The sequence below is a fragment of the Gekko japonicus genome, unplaced genomic scaffold (assembly GCF_001447785.1).
Source record: "Gekko japonicus isolate JY-2015 unplaced genomic scaffold, Gekko_japonicus_V1.1 scaffold1763, whole genome shotgun sequence".
Classification (NCBI taxonomy): domain Eukaryota; kingdom Metazoa; phylum Chordata; class Lepidosauria; order Squamata; family Gekkonidae; genus Gekko; species Gekko japonicus.
The window spans coordinates 40,844-60,408 of record NW_015167588.1 but is presented as its reverse complement, the minus strand read 5'-3'; the positions used below and the strand labels follow the sequence as shown (position 1 = coordinate 60,408).

Genomic DNA, 19,565 nt, shown 5'->3' with positions numbered 1-19,565 from the left:
CATGGAAACATCTTCGGACAGCGCTGGCTCTTCGGCTTTGAAACGGAAATGAGCACCGCAACCCTAGAGTCGGACTCGACCGGCTTTCGAACAAGGGAACCTTTACCTTTACTTTTTTTCAAGCACTGCATGTATTTACATTCCAATACATTTACATTCCATTTTATGTTCCAATACATTTGTAGGCTGTTCAAAATCAAAGGCATGGAGCAAACAGCAATAGAAATGTGTTAGAAGCAGGTGTAGCATAGTAGCTAAAATAATGAACTGTGATCTTTTAGATTCCGGGTTCAGATGACACCTCTGGTACAAGCTCACTAAGTGGCCTTAGGCAAGCCACTCTTTCAATCATAGTCTTCCTATCTGTGATATGATAAAATATTAATGGCCTACCTTACAGGGCTTATATAAGAATTAAATAAATAATGTCTGCAAAGCACTTGGAATACTGAAAATATCATGCTTCCCCTGGACAACCAACAGTATTGTAAGCCCACAGCAAAGGCACAGGGGCCAAAGCTTCCCTCTACTGCTGCCTCTGAGTGATTATATTCATAGATGTGCTGCTTCTGAACACAGAGGTCAATTCAGCCATCATTGCTAATAATAATGGATGGGCATGCATTCCACGTGTTTATCTAATTACATTGTAAAGCAATCTCCACTAATGTCTATCACTACATCCTGTGGCAGTGAGTTCTATTCACAGTTTGTCAATTTCCAAAGCAAAAATCTGTTTTTTTGGGAAAGCATTTAATATGCATTCTGTGGTTGCCTGCAAAGACCCAGTGGCCACTGGGATCTCAGATGACATTCATTTCTTAAAACTACAGGCACTGGTTCTGTTGGGGGGGGGAATCCCCCAACCTGTAGGGGATTTTATTATTAAAGATTTCAGGTTTTTCGGTAACCTTGGAAGATTTTCTCAGGTTTGCAGAACAAGTCTGTCTTGTCTGTTCATGGCTCTAATCTGAGGGTTGAAGGAGACAAATTTTGAGCCATGTTGGGAATGATATATAACAAGTGGGGACTGTGAGAAACTTGCTGGAAAATTCCCCCCACTGTTTCCATATGGGAAGAAGGAGAACAGCTTGGAGAGGCTGCAAGTGAGTACTGTCAGTCTGGCAGGGAGGTCTGGCAACTACTCAGCTACTCCAAGTTCAACTGCCCATAGATACATTTGGAGCATGGGAGGGAATGAGACTGCCAGGACATGGAGGCTGACCATGGACCTCTCTCCCAACCCTTACACACTAAGTGGGGATTTAAAGGCACAGAAGGAAATAGAAAAAATTCAGGGAAATTTTTTCCCCTGTTTTTTTCCCCCAATACCTTTTTTTGTTTTTCCAACTGAAAAACTGGAAATTTGGGGAAGTACTGAAAAAAATGCTATGAAATATTTTCTCTTTTCAAATGAATGGCATGCTCTCAAAGACAGGTGGGCATGTTTTAGATATATACAATTCTTAAGTCCAAGTTGCATTTCCACACCTACAGTGATACCTGTTCTTGATGAGGGGAGCATGCAGGGTTGCTCTCATTGCTTTTCAGCTGTTGCGTACCTTATGTTGTTCTTTTAACCTGACTTGTGGTTGACTTTTTCATCTCTCCTTCAAACTGCTGTGCCCATGGATTGGGTAAAAAGTAGCTTGCAGGAGGGAGAAAAAAGATCAGAAGGAAGTAGGGCAGAAACTGTACCAAAATGTCAGAGGAAAACACATTTTTATTGGGAACTTAGCTCTCTCTAACCAGATAGTGAAAATTAAGGTACATGTGCTAACACAGGATAGGATGCATCATCTTGCAGCTTTCTCTGAAGTATTATATTTGCAATTTTGCTTGTACAACACTAAGGTAGAACTTTCAAATTCCATAAATATGTCTAATAGTACAATGTTATAGTCTGAGTAAATTATAAGTGATGCATTTTATGTTATTAAAGCAGTAATATTAGTTTAGGTTTGACAGGACAGTATATTTAAATTTTCATATGTTTAAATTTTCCCCAAAATTTCAGGGTTCCCGCCCCTTAAAAAAAAGCAGTTTCAAAATTTTTAGACATTTTAGAACTCTAGGGAGGTGGGCCAGTAATGGTTAGTGGGGAAATGATTAAAAAAAACATGGTGGAAGACAACAATACAAGGAGACACACAAATCTCCTTGGGAAGGGCGGAGTGTTCCCTCTAAGCTGAGTTAGTGTGAGCTAGCTCACAGTTTTTTAGCCTCCGGCTCACACATTTTTGTCTTAGCTCAAGAAGGATGACTCTAGAACAAACTGATTTATACAGTAGCCAAATTGCTCGCTCACAATTTTGATGCCAGTAGCTCACAAAGGAGGATTTTTGCTCACAAGACTCCACAGCTTAGAGGGAGCATTGGAAGGGAGTTCCAAAGTTTTAGCACCATGACCAAAAAGTTGTCATTAGTCTGGCATCAAATGGCAAAGGCACCTAAAGCAGGGACTCTGAAGATGACCAGAGTGAATTGGGAGGTTCATAACAGATACTATCTGTATATGTTCTAAAAATCTGGGGGAATGTAGATTTAGACAAAATTTAAAAAACAATATATATTCAATAAGAACAGAAAAGGTTACTTTCAATTACGCCTTATACTCTTGATTAAATTTATTTTTGTTTTTTAGGTAAATTGGACTCCCAAGATTAGTAAAGAACAACTGGTTAAAGGATTGTTGCCTGATGTAAAAGTACCAACATCTGTAAATGATGTACGCTATTGTCAGATTACATTTCTTGATGACCATGTATCTTTGGAAAGTGCATTTATAGTCAGGTTTGTACATTTTGAAGTTGTAGAAGATATTCAGTTATTAGTTATAGCAATGAAATTGCATTTTTGTTGTTATTGGCAAGTGAGCAATGACATGATGCATATGTTAAAACTTTCATAGCTTTAAAGTAAGCGTACTGCAAGAACATATTGGGTTGGATCTTGTGTAAGTAGAAAGCAGTTCCATTTATAGAAGGAGAACTCTGTTTTTTATGGATTTCTTCCTCAAGCTTCAGCTGTCTGCTGTATCTCACGCTGTCCTTGGGGGAAGCCAGGAAATGTGTTGAATTCTGTTTGAGGAGCCTAGAACCCAGTCTGTTGTAGAGATACACAATGCACAAAATAGTATAACGTCTTGGATCAGTCAGGATTCACATATTCTAAATAGCTTTTGATATATGGAGTAATTAGTCATTATTTATATCTTAGGCCACTTCCTGATGAGGCAAGGCATATTAAATGCAAACTAAAAGGATCAAACGTATTACAAATGGGTGAAAAACTGCAAGCTGAAATTGGCAAGTACCTATACTTTTCAACAGTTTTATTCTACTACCCCATTCCTACAAATAAGCATAGTGTGGTGGTACATTGAGTGCCTTGTGGCATGGTTACAGCAGCAGCCTGTGCTCAGCAGGTGTGACAGATTGCAGTCCATTGAATTATTCATTTATGTCTGTGTTACATATGACCTTGACAACCACAAATAGTTCTATGGTGGCGGATGTGTGTTAGGATACTATGTGGGTGAATCATCCTGAGTCATACATCCTTTGCTGTCCAGTTCTATGCAGAGTTTATCAGAGTCCAGAACTCTGTTTTTATTAATCTTATTGAAGTCTGATGTAGTTTCCTTTAAAATTACTTCATATTCTGTTTCATATTCGTATTTTATTTGCATTGCTGTTCCTAAAAGATATGCAGACAAGCACTCAGCATATTAACTCAAAATAAGTCCTTTGCACACGTTCTTTCTGCTTTGCTCAGTAGAATTTGCTTTTAAGGAAGTATATGCAGGGATGCAATTTTTTACTACTAACACGAGTTCAGATCAGCATTGCTACTTGTGTAACACAGGAAACTTGCAACTCTTTGCATTTCTCACATACATGGCAAGCTAAGCAGATTTAATTTTATTTGTTTGTTTTAAATGTATTGACTGACTTTTCTGGAGACAGCTCCATCAAAGAGATACATACAGTGAAAACTAATAAAATGGTATCATCAAAGGAATAGTTTTTTTAATAAGAAATTTGCATTTTCCTGTGTATTAAGCTCTAAAGAGGATTTCTGGATCACTGTTGATTTCTTGCACTTTTTCTCTTGAGAATTTGGGAAATTCCACAGCCCTCTCTTCTGATATTTGCCTGTCTTGCATTTCTTTTACTGGTTTAAAGATTCCATTTGTTGAAAGGCTAGATAAATACAGGCTTGTTATTTGTCAAGGAAATATAATTTAATGGCTGTTAAGTATACTATTAGTGAGTATGTATTGATATTTGTAAATTTGTTTGTAAAACTGCTTCATTACATGGTTAATTAATCTATTTTGCAATAAGTATGTATATTAAAGGAGCCGGAATGGTGTCGCTGGTGTTGACTGTTAGACTGGGAAATGGGAGACCCAAGTTCAAATCTCAGCCTAACTTACCTCGCAGAGTTGTTGTGAGGGCTAGCATTGGGAGGGGAGAACTGTTCTGAGGCTCCTTGGAGGAAGTGCTGGATAATAAATACTATACATTTCACAATATTCCAATTTTTCACTGTTTTTTTTTAAGAGGTAATGATTACCGATCAGCATGGAAACCAGATTCAGAACCTGGCATCATCTTCTGTGAGTTCCTTGGGGATTTCTGGGAATGGACTAGATAAGACAGATCTGAAAATTTTTTGGCAGGTAATTTCTAATAACACTCATTTATAACGTTTATATCCATAAAGCAGCATTATCTTATACTTGGAAGGAGTGGGGAGCAAGTTTAGCCATATCTTCACCTCCATCCATGAACAAACTGGCATTCATACAAACATAGGTGGAGGAAATCATGTTGGAACGATGAGGTGTTTGAAGGGCTACTACCACGTGATGTTCTCTGTGTGTTTCTTTTGTTATTGGATTCACAACTGAGATCTTTCCTTGGAACGTTTTGCCAGTACAGAAGGTTTCAGGAACTGGTTGAAATATTTATTCTGGACTGTCAGTTCACTGAATGTTGTGTAGATAGCATTTCTTCTTTTATGGTTAAACCTATACACCCTTGGATGCTGCGTGACATGGGAGATGTCATAGAGTTGAAAGGTAGATAAATGCTATCAGAGCTATCCTTCACCAAGAGGACAGTTTTCTCCATGACTGCATCCTTTTCCTTATTTGTTGCTTTTCAAGGGCAATGGAGTATTTTTTTTCCCCATTCACTAGGTGGCAGGCTGTATTTGAAAAATAAGGATTGGCCTGGGCTGGACCTTTCCTTTTTCCTTGTAAGGTCAGTCTTTTTCTGCTTCTGCAGTGAACAGTCCTTCTGGTGTGTTTCCTGGTTCTTTTTGCAGGGTCTTTACCTTATCTACATGTCATGGTTTAGCACAAGAATAAAGAAGGTACTGGTATTGCCAGTGAGCAGCACAGAGATGACTTTGTAACTGTTCTTCATCTCCCTTCTGTTACCCAAAATAGGCAGTCTCCACTTAATTTGGGGAAATTAGCTTGGAGATGGAGCAAGAGGCGGGGAACTGAGATCTCCACCTATATATATGGGGATTTGTCCCTATGAGAACTCTCAGAAATAACCAGGCTGTTATTTAAGGGAAAGGTTTTATTGAACAAAAACTAGTTGGAATAAAACTAGGATGTACACAGCAAACACATACAAGAGCTAATTAGGGAAATCGGAGAGGAAAAGGGAAAGCATTGTAGGGATGGGTGATCTTGAGGAGGTCCACAGAAGCAGCAAAGTCTAAGAGGAAACAGCCAGCATTTTGGGAAGCGAGAGAGGGCCCACATGCAAGTGGGGGCGTGAGGGGGATCCGAAAATATACACACACACTGCTGGGACAATAGGGTGACATATTTATAGGGCAAAATGTACCTTGAGGCAGGTTGACTCATTGCCAGAGAACAATGACTTAATTGTTCTAATGGAGGTAGACAAAGAGGTGGGAGAGGTTTGGGAAGCATGATAGGGAAGGTGAATTGACTTAAGCATTGATTAATGGCTGCTTAATCAAGGGTAATGGGTGAAGGGGAAGTCAGATTTGGGATTATTCCTGAATGACTCAGTAGGTTCTGGGTGACCGATTGTTCTTAGTCATGCATCTCTCCAGGGTAAGGAAGGCGTAGTAACCAGCCAGCCAGCCATTCTGACTTGTGCCTTGAAAACTGCTTTCCCAGGTCTCTGCCTGACTGGCATACATTTTGGTCCACTTTGGCCCAAGCAGTGCCCTGTTTAAGGTATTGGGGTGATGTATAGAGGGGTGTTTTTAGCTTTGTAGCTATAAACTGCCCCTCAGAGAGAGGATGGGTCTGACTGCTAATACTGCCACCTTTTCTCCTTATTTGCAGAATAATCCAGGGATGTGTCCTGTGGTTTTGTAGTTGGACCTCAGTTGTTGCCATCCCATTTCTACTTGTTTGCCTGACAGTGGTGCAGGATCCATCTAGTCAGTGAAATCAATTTGCCTCGCCTTATAGGTTTAGTTGGAGGTTACTTTTTCCAGACTGTTTTTTCTGTCAGGGTAGAGTATATTTGGTTCAGTCCAATGAGGTAGTTGCCACAGACCATACAAGGGAAAGAAGAGGTGGTTCCTTTGTCCAGCCCCAACTAATTGCTGTTCAAAGAAAGACTGCATTCTAGTGGACAAAGAGGAGGGTGCCCCCATGGCTTGGAGCACTGTTACGCAAACAAATAGAAGAAGAATTCACCAGGTTAGCAGATTCATTGTTTTCGTAGCCTGATGCTCCTTGCCTCCACTGAATCCTGACTCCTCCATGAGCTTGCATGGGCTCCTCCCTGGCTCATATATAAAATCCCAGCCTGAGAAGAACTCAGAATAATAATGCTGCCTCTGTACTGAAGGTGAGCCTTATGAGCTACCAAAGTATGTATTCTAAACCCAGGAAATGCAAACTTTGATAGCATTTCTAGTTATGCACTTCTATGGATGCCCTCTCAGCTTAAAATCTACATCTTACTTGCACTGCTTCTGACACAACTTTAGCATTCATGTTGACAGTTCTCTGAACTTGTTACCTTGTTTCTTAACTGCCTCTTTTGGCCCTATAAGTCTGTACTGACTCAGCAGTCTTGGCCCATTTCTTGATCTTCTGTTTCTTATTCTCCAGTAATTATAGTATCTTTAACCTCTACAGATGGAGAGTCCCTGCTGCTGCCTTACCCCTTGCCCCTCTTAGCCCTTATATAATTTTCAGTCCAATACTGCACTTTTCTCAGCAGCATTTTACCCCGTTATCTCTTCCCATAGATGTTATGATTTCTCCCGTCATCTTCTCCCTGTCCTCAGTTCTTGACTCATTTTTCCTGTGGCCCCATTGACCCATTCACTAATCCTCAATTTCTCCCTTCTTCCCAGCATCTGCATTCTGCTCTTGTGCTGCAGAACAACTTTGAGGAAAATGAAATACTGATTTTATACATTTTATATTCATTTTCCTTCTCGCTTCTGAGGGAGCTCCATTGACTCACCACCTGAGTCTACCCACCTGAACCTTTCAAGAGGAGAAAGCTTTCCGATCCTTCCAGACCAGCCTTGCTTGGTGGCAGAAAAATGGGGCTTAGACAGGTCCTGTACCTCTCTGGCTCCTTTTAAATTTGCGTCTTTGTTCTGCCTCTCTTCTCTCCCCCCACCCCATTCCTTCACAGTTGGGATGGGGAAGGGAGCATGCAGCATTTTTGTCTTGCCATCTGTGCCTGTCCTCAAGAGCACGGTCAGGATGCAACAAGGGGCCCAAGCGACCTGTTGCATAGTACACCAGAGTGAGCCTCAACTCTTCCTTTGTAGCACAGCACTGGGGGACTGGTGTGTGCCACCCATCTGCACATGGATGTTTCCACAAGCCAGTGTGGTGTAGCAGTTAGTATGTTGAATTAGGATCTGGGAGACCTGTGTTTGAATCACTGAACAACTGTTAAGAAGAGAAGAGAGGATTTATACCCTGCCCTTCACTACCCAAAGGTGTCTCAGAGCGGTTTACAAACTCCTTTCCCTTCCCCTCCCCACAACAGACACCCTGTGAGGTAGGTGGGGCTGAGAGAGCTCTGACACAAACTGCTCTTTTTTCAAGAACAGCTCTTACCAGAACTACGGCTTGCCCAAGGTCATCCAGCCAGGTGCAAGTGGAGGAGTGGGGAATCAAACCCGGCTCTCCCAGATTAGAGTCCGCGCACTTAACCACTACACCAAACTGGCTCTCATTGAGTGTTAAGTTCATTGAGGGATTTTATGCTGGTTGCACAAGCCTTCTCCCAGAGTTGTTGTGAGGATAAAGTGAAAGTGGGGAGGATTATGTTTGTCCATTGAATGAATGGAGGAATAAAAATGTAAAAAAATCAACAAATGTTATGTTTGCTAATCTTATTCCACATAGAACAAATATATAAAATAATTAAGTCAAAAATGCAATGAAACATAATAACAATTATGGTCATGGACCAGCAGAATAAGACACACATTAAGAGAGTGGTAATGAAACATATGTAAGTTTTACCCTTTTCCTCACCATCAAGTAACTTTTTCAATTCAGTTTTAATAAAATCAAAATTATGTTTGTTCTTTTCTTTATAGGCAGATACACAAACGTTCTGTGTTAAAGGCATCAGGTTCAAACCAGGTCATCCTGGAATCAAAGAACTGTGTTTTGGTTGGCATGAATTTTCTCACTTCTTGAGATTAAACATGATTGCAGGACCTCCAGCAAAATTGATTCTTATGGATTGGATAGATTTAGGGGAAGTAAGTTAGCCTCGTCTGATTGGAACGTTCTGTGTCAAAGTTCTGTGAAATTTTGGGGGAAATACGAATGGTGGGATTTTACTGTCAGCATTTTATTAACATTCTCTTGGGCATGAAAGGGATATAAAGAAGAGGTATTACATGGATTAGAGAACATGAACATAGTTTGTTATAACTAGTTCTTTCTCAGTCAGCATATGATGGAATAACTAATGAGTATTGTTCATTTACAGCAGTTATATTTATAGTCTTTAATAGTGATTTCTGCCCTTTTTCCAGTCTGTGTCAGTGATTAATGGCAAAGAGCTGCCAAAACCTCTTATAGTCCAGCTCTGTGATCAGTGGGACAACCCATCTCCTGAACCAAATGTCAAAATCAGCCTTGTTAAGTCAAGCATCATAAAGGTACATTTCTGTGAGCTATTGCTGAACATTACATTTCACTTTTTAAAAAGCCTTCTGAATTCTGTATCTAGACTATGCTATCACACAAGGTGTGCTTGTTGACAAAGCATTTACAACCCCAGCAGCACAAAATGGGCAACAGTCATGGCCAGCAGTGGGAGCCTGTGCTTCTTCAGCCTGTTCTCACTTGGCTACTGCAGTCTATACTCTAGCATGCTGGTTAACTAAGTTTGTGGATAAACCAGGTGCCAGATAACATCATTTTACTGTGGAATTCAACGACACCTAATGAAGTTGATGGACAATAGATTCAGGTTGGACAAGCAGAAACATTGCTTTTACTCAATGAGTAATTAAAATGTGGACTCCACTGCCAGTGAACATAGTGATGGTCTCTACCATAAACAAATTGAAACGGGATTAAACAAAACAACCACAGGATCTATAGCAGTGTGCTGATAAACCATCCAAATACAATTACTATTATCAGCTGAATTATGAGTTTGGAATATCAGTTGAAAAGGGAATTAGACAGATTCATGTGGTGTAATGTTTAGAGTGTTCAACTAGGAACTGGGAGACCCAAGTTTGAATCCCTACTCTGCCATGGAAGGTTACTGGGTTACTCAGTCACATATTTGCTGTCTAAACTACCATACAGGATCGTTGTGAGGATAAAATTACGGTGGAAGAATGTTCTAAGCCTCTTTGGGTCCCCATTGGAAATGAAGTAACCAATATACCCATCAATGGCTACTAGCTCTGATGACTAAAGAACCTCCATATTCAGAGGCAGCTAATCTCTGGATAATAATGCTAAGAGGTGACAATGGGAACACCTTGGTCTTTATGCCCTGTTTGTTGGTTTTCTAGTTTCATTGGCCACTTTATGGAACAGGTTGCTAGACTAGGTGAACCACCGTGATCTAACAGGGCTGCTGTTATGTTAGCTAAGTACACCCCTGGTTTTAGTGGAAAAGTGCTGAAAGCACATGGACTCCTTACCTATTGATTTCCTGAAGTTTCTTTCCCAGTGTAAGCATCATGATAGAGTGGAATTTGTACCAGGTCAGTTATACTTGTATGCTATTGAAATGTCTGCTCATTTTTATGATGAAGGTAAAACATTATCAGTGTGTCTCTGTTATTATGAGAGGGGACTTTTTTTTTACAGATCACTCCTTCAAATCAGCTGTATAAAACAAATGAAAATGGTAGAGCAAATTTGGGAGTTCTTAACATTCATGCTCCTAGGTAAGTGATTAAAAATATTTAATGTTGTGAAATATTATCAAATGCCCTCATATTTACTAGGATGGGCTGGATCCAAAGACTCTTTTGAAGCTTCCAATATGTGAATGCTCAGGGATATCATAATTTATTTTAAGTTATTGATTAAAAGTTGTTGGGGGGGTTAAATGGCATCTGCCCTCTCCTTATCTGTTTGGCCACTGATTGCCTTGCTCATAGTTCACAAAGGGGAGAGAAAGAGTAAGGTGAATCTGACTGAGAAAATATGCAACTGATTGGAACCATTAGTTGTTGTAGATTTTCTAAGGTGGGGTAGGGCTGAGTCATTATCTTGTAGGAGTTCCCCAGGCTGTGACATGCTAATGGAGAATTTCAACAGCCAATCCACATGCAAAAGAACCTCCTCAGGAAAGCTCCTCCATTAGCATGTCTCAGCCTGGGAAACTCCTACAAGAGAATGACTCAGCCCTACCCCACCTTCCTGGGTAGATATAAATTACCTGCCTACCATTTTTCTTCTCACCTTGACACAGAGAGTACTCCATCTCTCTGTGTTACACCTCTGAGGATGCCAATCACAGCTTCTGGTGAAACGTCAGGTCCTACAGTGCCAAGACCATGGCCACACAGCCTGGAAAATCTACAACAGCTAATGAACTCCGGCTGTGAAAGCTTCAACAACATACTGATTGGAACCAGTTAGTATAATTACATACAGAGCTTGTCACCAAAATATGTCTTCCCAGATTTGATTCTGTATTAGCACAGTGGCTCCTTTTGGCTTATTCTGATGTTTTCTCACAGACTGCATTTGCTAGCACACACTGACGTACAGCACTGTAGAGTGGGGAGACAGATAGTTACAAATGCCGTCGTTCCACTTTCATCCTCCCTCAGCAATAGCATCTTCTGTGCCATCTTAACAAATATCTGATGCAATCAGTATTAGTAACATCAGATGAACAGACCAGTGCAAGCAATTAGTGATAATGTGAGATTCTTCTGTTTTATTTGGGGGGTTTTTCTTTCCACTGTTAAAAGGTACTTGAAAATCTACTAGTTAGACATGTGGAAACTTTTTGGTAGATGTATTGGAGCTTAACTACTACCGTTTTGTTTCAGAGGAGAGCATATGCTGCAGCTTAAAGCAACATACAACAAGACTATCTTAGATTGTCCAGTAATTAAGTTAAACGTTCTTCCTGACCCGGATAAACCTGTGCTCTTGAATGTCAAGTATGACAAGAAAGCTGCCTTTGCAGCTGGAAGTACCTTTCCTGGTAAGTACTTACTTGTGGTTTGTTGATCCAGCCACTGCAAGGGGTTTACCAGTGTTGTTTGTTTGATTGGTCTTTATTCATTGGGCAGTTGGAGTGCCATTCATCCTGCCCTTTAACTTTTATTTATTATTGGAGAAAATTTTGTTGATTCACCCTCAAGACAAGATGGACAGATTATTTTAATCTTCTGGAAACTTTACAGAGTTAGACTGTTAGTAGCCCATTGACTCTGCTTAGAATTGCACTGTTGGATCTTCAACATTAGGAATATGGTAAAGAGAGCATGCAGCCCCCTCCATTGTGCCAGAGTTACTTTTAATCATCTTTCAGTCACTGATAGGGATCTATCAGTGTGGCTCTGTTTCCTTCAGGTGCAAGAGAGGTTTGCATCATGCTGCAGTGTAGGACGATCTAGACCTAGTCTGTGGGAAGTTTCTTTTCCTATTCATAATTTATTTAAAAAATCTTGCTGCTCAGCCACAGCAGAGGGTGAAGTTCTTTGAAATTACTCTGATTTCAAGAAAAATTAAATATCTCAAAAATGTTTTATTTCTAAAATTAGCTGAGAACAGGCTGTCATGTCATGTAACAGTCATCTACAAGGCAATCACTTTGGGTGTCTGTATAGGAAATGGGTACTGCACATGTACAGGCTCACCACAGAAGAAACTTCTAGAACTCTGAAAAGCACTTAGAGTGCTCTGCATACCCCTCTGCAAGAATTTTCCCATATTTTTCCAGGCACAAGGAAGGAGCAGGGGGCGGTTTCCCTCAGCTCTTTCTCTGCTGCCATGGAGTGTTGATGCTGTTTCTCAAACTCTTTACTTTCAATTTTGCTTCTTTTCCCCTGAAGGAAATGCATGAAAGAACATTATTTTGAAGGCGGAAAGGAGGGTAGACTCTCCCCCCCCCCCTTTTATGCAACAGTTCTTTAAAAAGGTGAGGGGATAAGAGAAAATTATAAAACAGAGAAAGAGGGAGCAGCTTACTATGTGTTAGGGCACTCACCCTAATGTTATTCTTGTTATTACTCAGAAAGTCATATTTTAAAAAATACACCAATTATGGTACCAAGATACCACAGACAGATATTTGGAGGAGGAACATGATGTTTTGAAATGTCCTGTTTGTCACCAGTTCACACCCAAGGCAAGGCACAACAGAGTGAGCATGAACCCCGTCCTGGAGAGCCCAGGCAAGTCCGATCTCATCAGATCTTGGGAACTAAGCAGGGCTGACCCTGGCAAGTACTTGGATGGGAGACCTCCAAAGAATCCCAGAGCCAGGACGCGGAGGCAGGCAATAGCACGCCACCTTTTTGTAAATGTCCAAGCCCCCCTAGGAATCGCCAGAAGTCAACCATGACTTCTAGGTACACACACATACACACAAAAATAATACTTACCAAAAAAACCCAAAAAAACCCTTGGAGTAACGCATGATTGTTTCCCTTGGATCCAATCCCAGTTTTGCATAAGCCTTTGGAACTGACACCTATCATGCCTCTCACTGCTGGAAATTACTGAAGGAGCTTCAAGGTTGCTACTAAGAAGACTAATCAAAAGGCCAAATGTGGATCCAAAGTCCTCACATGCTTCCGAGACTAAGCACAAGAATTCAGGTTCCAAGAAGTCCTACAAATCTTAAACTCATCTAAGCCTTTACCAGTGGTTCCTACCATGATTCTGAGGACTCCATTGCCTCATCATCATACCATGCCTGCAATCCATTCGCATCTTTCTCTTTCCCTTTTCTTTCCCTTTCTCTCAGACAAGGAGGTGCTTGAGTCTGACAACCATTTAAGGAACTCTGTCTTGATTGAATCTAAGGCTCCTCAGGCATTGCCAATTCCGTCTCTTCTGGCCTGATGTTGCAGCGTGTCTCTGGCAAGCAGTAGAGGCTTTGGGCAAAGCTGCGGCTTAATGGTGTGCTCTCCTTCTTCCCTATGGTATGCTTGGCCTTATCCACATTTTGGACCACAGATGGAGGGAACGAATGTGTTACCATATCCATGGGGACCTTGGTACAGAGGTGACACTGGGCTCCACAAAACACATCAGACCAGCCATGAGAAGCTATCCCTGTTTATTCCTCAAGCTACCACTACATGGAAATCATTGGTTCTATTACAAACAGCTCTGTCAGAAGTCGGCCCTTCTATCACTTGTGATCCAGCAGATCACTTGGATTCAGCTGTGGAGTTTGCCTCTGAATCAGCCCCTAGTGATGTTATAGAGGACCCTCCGGAACATTCTTAGTGAAAGACTTCCAAGTTATATAGCGAACCACTCATCAGAATGACTCATTAGCCTGAGACAGAAATTTCCTGTAGCTCTTCAATCTAAAGACCCTGTTTTCAGGGTGATGCAGTCCAGTTGCTCTGGACTAGTGGCTTTCCAGGCTGTGGATGTTCTCAGAGGTGACTACAGATCTGTGGCAAAATTCAGTATTGTTCCCAGCATCTTTGAAGAAGATCAAGAATCACACCAAATAAGTGTGTTGCCTTCTTTTTGTTCACCCATCCTACCTCAAACTCTGTAGTTGTTGAAGCCTTACAGGGCAAGCAGGGGGGCATAGAACACACTGCAGCTGCAGATAGGGAAGGAAAAAAATGGCTGCAGTTAAGTTTATGCATCCTTGTCTTTTAGGGTGTCAGATTATCAGTCTGTTATAGTACAGTGCCAGTTATTTTCATGTGGAAAAATCTGACTTTATCTGGAACTCCACCCACAAGATAAGTGCAAACCACTTGGATATTTCAGTTAGTGGCTTTCAAATTAGTCAAGCACATTGCAGGCTGTGCAACATGTAGTTTGGCAACAGCAGTAGCATTAAGGAGGCACTCCTGGCCTTCTGCCTTATGAAACAAAGTCTACAGTAAAGGATTTGCCTTTTGAAGGAAAAGAGTTCAATTCTAAAATAGATGGTGCAGTGGACAGCATATACAAAAGCAGGTCTGCTAAAAACTCTTGGTGTTACTCCATCTCATTCTTACTGTAGACCCGAGTCTTATTGCTGGCCTCATTTCCCACAGTATAAGGGGCAGCATTTTCACCACTATCCACTACCTTTGGATTACAAACAAAGAAAACGTGGCTGCACTTACCTGTAACTGGTTTTCATTGAGTGGTTACCAGTGCAGTCCCACATCCCTTCTTCCTGCTCTTCTGTGAGCTGGTACTTCTGCTGGCTGCATGGCACTACACTTTCCTGCAGTGGTATCAAGGAAGTTTGAGAATCTCTTCCCTGCCTCCTCCTCATGCCTGGAATAAGGCAGGTAAATTTGATGACAGAGGAGATTAGGAGCACTCTAGATGCTTTTCAGAGCTCTTCCACGGCACGCCTGCACATGTGCAGTACCTGTGTGTGACTGCACTGGAGCCCACTCAATAAACATCAGTTACAAGTAAGGTTTTTTAAAATATAGAATGGAACTTCATGGGGGGGAAACAACCTTTTCCTCTGTGTCTCCAACAGATTTCATGATCAGTGTTATTTCTGAAGATGGTAACATTATTAAAAATGTAAATCCTGGAAGAATTTCTATGAAAATATGGGAAGGAGGCAGTAGTGAAACCCGATTATCAAATGTAAGTAACATGAAATATTGGTATATTAGAGAATAGAGTAAATGATTTACTGATGACTGGCATGTAGGTACTGCTTAAACTTCACAGGGTAGCTTTTTTCGTAGGGTAAGCTCACTACACAGGGCTTGATGATTTTTTCAAATGTGATAGTGGCTATCCAAAATGAAAGATATGTAACAATGTGGTGTATCACAATGGTAACTGCAAAGAGTGTGCTGGGGTAGACACTTCCAAGGGTCACATATCATGGAAGCTAGCATACAAGCGCAAGGAATTTGCAGTCATAGTTCCGTGATCCATTAAGGAACACAGTTGACACACTCAGAAATGTGAACTGCGGGGTACACACAATAATTTCATTGGTGAATTAAGGTATGGCATTCCAGATTATTCTTGTGTATATCACAGTAGAGAGACCCTGTTCTATACAGCATTTGTCAAAGCAATGTGTGTTTTAAGCAAGAAGTGATGTGTCTGCTTTAACAGAGTTGTTTGTGTCTCTTCATAGGAGCAATGTGTGTGTTACAGGGAACTGTCCTTCCAAGAAGGCCATGTCACATAGAATTGTGTACAAATCATGAACAACTGAAATATTCATGTAACACAGCCTTAACATAAAGCTGAAACAGTTGTTTTTTTCTTATAGTCTCTGTTGCTGAAGTAATTGGGGCTCAGTTTGTGGAGCTTTGTTATGCCATCCTTATTATGCAACTAATAGGACAAAATGATCCATGGCCACATACTAGGTGGTAAATCATTAGTAGTTTATCATTTGAAACAATTTGAGTGTGTTTTCTGTTTCTTCTCTGGCACATATTTTTGGAGAGAATGTGTTCATTGTTAGGTGAAAGTCAGGGACCTTGGAAGTAGAAGTGGTGGCAAGGATTGGGTGGCTTATGTTGGACTATCTTTATGGAGTTCTTAGCTAGTCTTAGCTTAGCTTTCTTTGCAATCCCATTTTGATATACAGCTTATCTATTACTGCTTCAAGGTCAAAAGTATTTAAATGTTTATATGCTTTTTATCTCTTTTTAAGGCTACAACATGTGGCTGTACCAAAACTAAGGATGATAAGGATGAAGGTTTTTTTTACTTCAGGTATGCAGGCTCAACTGGGTTCTTTAGTTCCAATGTGATTTCTTAAAGGGAAAAGAAATTAAAATATAGGATACCCAGAAAGCTATTTCTGAAGGTGATTTTGGCATCTGATTATGAGCACTTGGGCAAACTAGAGTTTGCTTTCCCACCACAAATCACAATTTTTAAGCCAGAATTCAACCTTAATAGAATCTTGGATTGGTGCGGGGGGACAAACTCCAGCTTGTACAATTAGATGCTCACCAAACTGGAGTTAGATTAAAGACTTCTGCAAACAGAACCCTTCAGTTTTGAGTGCAACATGCACAGGCAAGGAGAGGGAGAAAGCATTTCTGCACATCTAACAGCTAGGTTCATGCACATCATGAACAAACAGAAATACAGCCTGAGTCTAGTTGTATGTGTTATTTAATTGTATATTACTTTATTGAAAATGTTACACATTAAGTAAGCTTTGAGCTAGATGGCACTGATTTCCCAAAGTAGTTTGAATATAAGATGTGGAAGAAAAAGATGAGGGAGTGGGGTATGTTTAGCAAAGAAAAGTGTTGTTTGAAGCACATGACCCTTAAAGTTTTTCAGCATACAGAGTGCTGCTTTTTATCAGATGATGCAATAAACATAATTTACAGGTAGGCTGGTTTAGATATATGGGGGAACATAAGATGCTTAATAGAATAGCCAAGAGAATTAGGGAATGTAAATACTTTGTTGTAATTTCTCACTAAAGTTCAATATTTGAAATTTAGGGACAAAATGGTTCCAGAGCAAGTGGGCATATACAGCATCCAGTTTGCTTTTGCCTTTGACAAAATGAACATACTTAGCAGCGAACAGGTTTGCTTTTCAAATAATGCGTGTAAAAATGTGTAATTTGCTATAGGTTATGTTTTTGTTTATATGACAGCAGAAATTTTTGGCCAGTTTATAAGCAAATGTTGATATTGCAAATAATCCGTTCAGCTACTCTCTTCAAGTGTTGATGTGTTGTGTCCTCACTTTCTGTTCAGAAAGAAGAGAAAGCTCACACACTGTAAGTGAACAGAGTAGGAATGTCAAGGGGATGTATATGTTGCCAAAATACCAGTATATCCCCACATGTGAATCAGAACCCTGTGGGGGAGGGGCACAATAGGCTAAGCTATATTTTTCTGCAAACCCCAGGGAAATCCCAAGTTTGCAGAAAAATATAAAAGCTGAAAAAATTGGCCAATCCCTCCCCCCCCTCCGAAAACCCCCAGTAACAGTAACCTTGGAATGTTATTGGCGTGGACTTGGAGTGACATTTTAAGTTGCTCTAGCAACCCATAATAATGCTGACAACAGGAAGAGGGGAATGTGGAAGCAGAAACTGCAGGGGCTATAAGAGGAGAAAGGAAACTGTCCAGTTTTCACCTGGCGGACAGCAATGGTTGACTTGATGGTCAACAGACATGCAGCTAAGCCAGTACCAAGCTGGAGCTGTTCACTTGAAGTGAAGGGGCCTAGTCTAGTAGAGTACAGATTTATCCTCATAAGGTTTCAGTGAGCCATGTTTTCTCTTCCTGCTCCCCAATAGAAGTATGCTCAGGCCTCATGAAGGGGCATTGCAAGGAAAGGGAATTCACTACATTCTGACTGTATCCCATCCCTCCCTTCATGTTCCATGCCAGTTACTTTTGTGTTGAATTTGCATGACACCGATCACAGAGATGAATGGGAATATGGGAAATGAACACAGATTTCCTATTACCTGCAAAATCCCTGTGCAGTTGGTTTAATTAGGAGAGGAGGGTGAAAATGTTGACTTCTGCTTAAACATGAATTGAGCACATAGTTTTTAATGAGTGAGATCTCTGAGTTCTGTAGTACCTAGCATCTCCGATGTATGTTTCTGCTCTAACATCCCACATGATGTAGTGGCTAAAAACTGGTGACATGCCAGTTGGCATGCCAAAGGACAGCAGCTGATGCTTCCCCATCACAAAAAAAATGTTAAAATTTCATAGGAAAAAGATGAAGGCAGTACTACACATTCTTAACATCAGATATCTTGCTTATTATTCGGCATTAAAATTCTAAAAGGAATAAGAAGAGAACAAATCTAGAAAATGATATTATTGGCCTGAATCAATACATATTGTTGAAGTAGCTTTGCCAGGTTTGTGTGGTCAGAGCCACCTGTGATAATTGTATCTGTCCGAGCCATATGGTCCTATCCATATGGTTGTTAGTTGTACACGCCACCACCAATGATGTGCAAACCAAACTCCACCACAACCAAGTGTATGAATTGGGTCTTAGTGTTGTACATTTAAGGCTGTGCTTCAGTTTTTATCTTTTACTAGGTTGCTTCTGCTTCATTGCTGTCGGTCACTACCCATCCTTGAAATGAAGTATACATATGTTTATGTTGATATTTTTTCCCCTCAAGATTATAGTTGAAGTAGTGCCTAATGAACCAGCGCAGTTGATGCCAGCATCTTTGCCAGATACCCCTGTAGTCTCTAATGATGACTCTGTTGCCAGTCGGACCCTTGTCAAGGACTTGAGCCTCATTATAATGGTAATTAGGGTTCAGTTTGCATCCTAAGCACTGAAGCCATGATACTGTAAATAGTTAATTGTTGTTAGTTTTACTGTTTTCCTTCAGGCCGGTTACTTTCTTTTCACCCTAAATGAAGACGCACAAGTGGGTTATTTTGCTTATAAATGCAGCCATGAAGGTAGCAATAAGCCTTTAGGTTATTCCTTATTGTCATTAAATCCTAAAAGTTCAACCTTCCAGGAAAAAAATTTCCTATTGCTGTACCCCATAATTCCCCTGTGATTAACAAAATCTCAAAAATGTTCATATTTAAATAAATACGCTTCAGTTTTACAAATGGCCAGAATGTATTAGCCTTGAAGAGACAACTGAGCCGCCCTGAGCCAGCTTTGGCTGGAAGGGCAGGGTATAAATCTGATAAATAAAATATAAATAAACTTAGATTTTGTATTGTCTAGTTTGCAGACCATTGCAAATTTTTCTCCCAGTTTGATAATAATAATAATACTTTCGATTTATTGATCGCTCTTACCCACACACCTGCGGGCTCAGAGCGATTTACAGTTACTCTTTGACAATTGGACTAACAATATTCGTGGGGGGTAGGGAAGACAACATACAGCATTTTTAATTACACACACATTGCAGCTAGCTGGGGCT

The 19,565-nt window shown here is 40.5% G+C and overlaps 1 protein-coding gene across 1 annotated transcript in view; it reads left to right on the top strand.

Moving 5' to 3' along the window:
- The window catches only part of SMCHD1 (structural maintenance of chromosomes flexible hinge domain containing 1), a 123,344-nt gene that overhangs the window by 77,562 nt on the left and 26,217 nt on the right, over positions 1-19,565 (top strand). Inside the window, exons 26-36 of the mRNA XM_015413929.1 lie at positions 2,645-2,793; positions 3,220-3,308; positions 4,569-4,687; positions 8,587-8,754; positions 9,034-9,159; positions 10,334-10,413; positions 11,533-11,690; positions 15,168-15,280; positions 16,317-16,378; positions 17,128-17,215; positions 18,792-18,923. Of these exons, the coding sequence (XP_015269415.1) occupies positions 2,645-2,793; positions 3,220-3,308; positions 4,569-4,687; positions 8,587-8,754; positions 9,034-9,159; positions 10,334-10,413; positions 11,533-11,690; positions 15,168-15,280; positions 16,317-16,378; positions 17,128-17,215; positions 18,792-18,923 (1,284 nt within the window). The remainder of the gene's footprint in view (positions 1-2,644; positions 2,794-3,219; positions 3,309-4,568; positions 4,688-8,586; positions 8,755-9,033; positions 9,160-10,333; positions 10,414-11,532; positions 11,691-15,167; positions 15,281-16,316; positions 16,379-17,127; positions 17,216-18,791; positions 18,924-19,565) is intronic.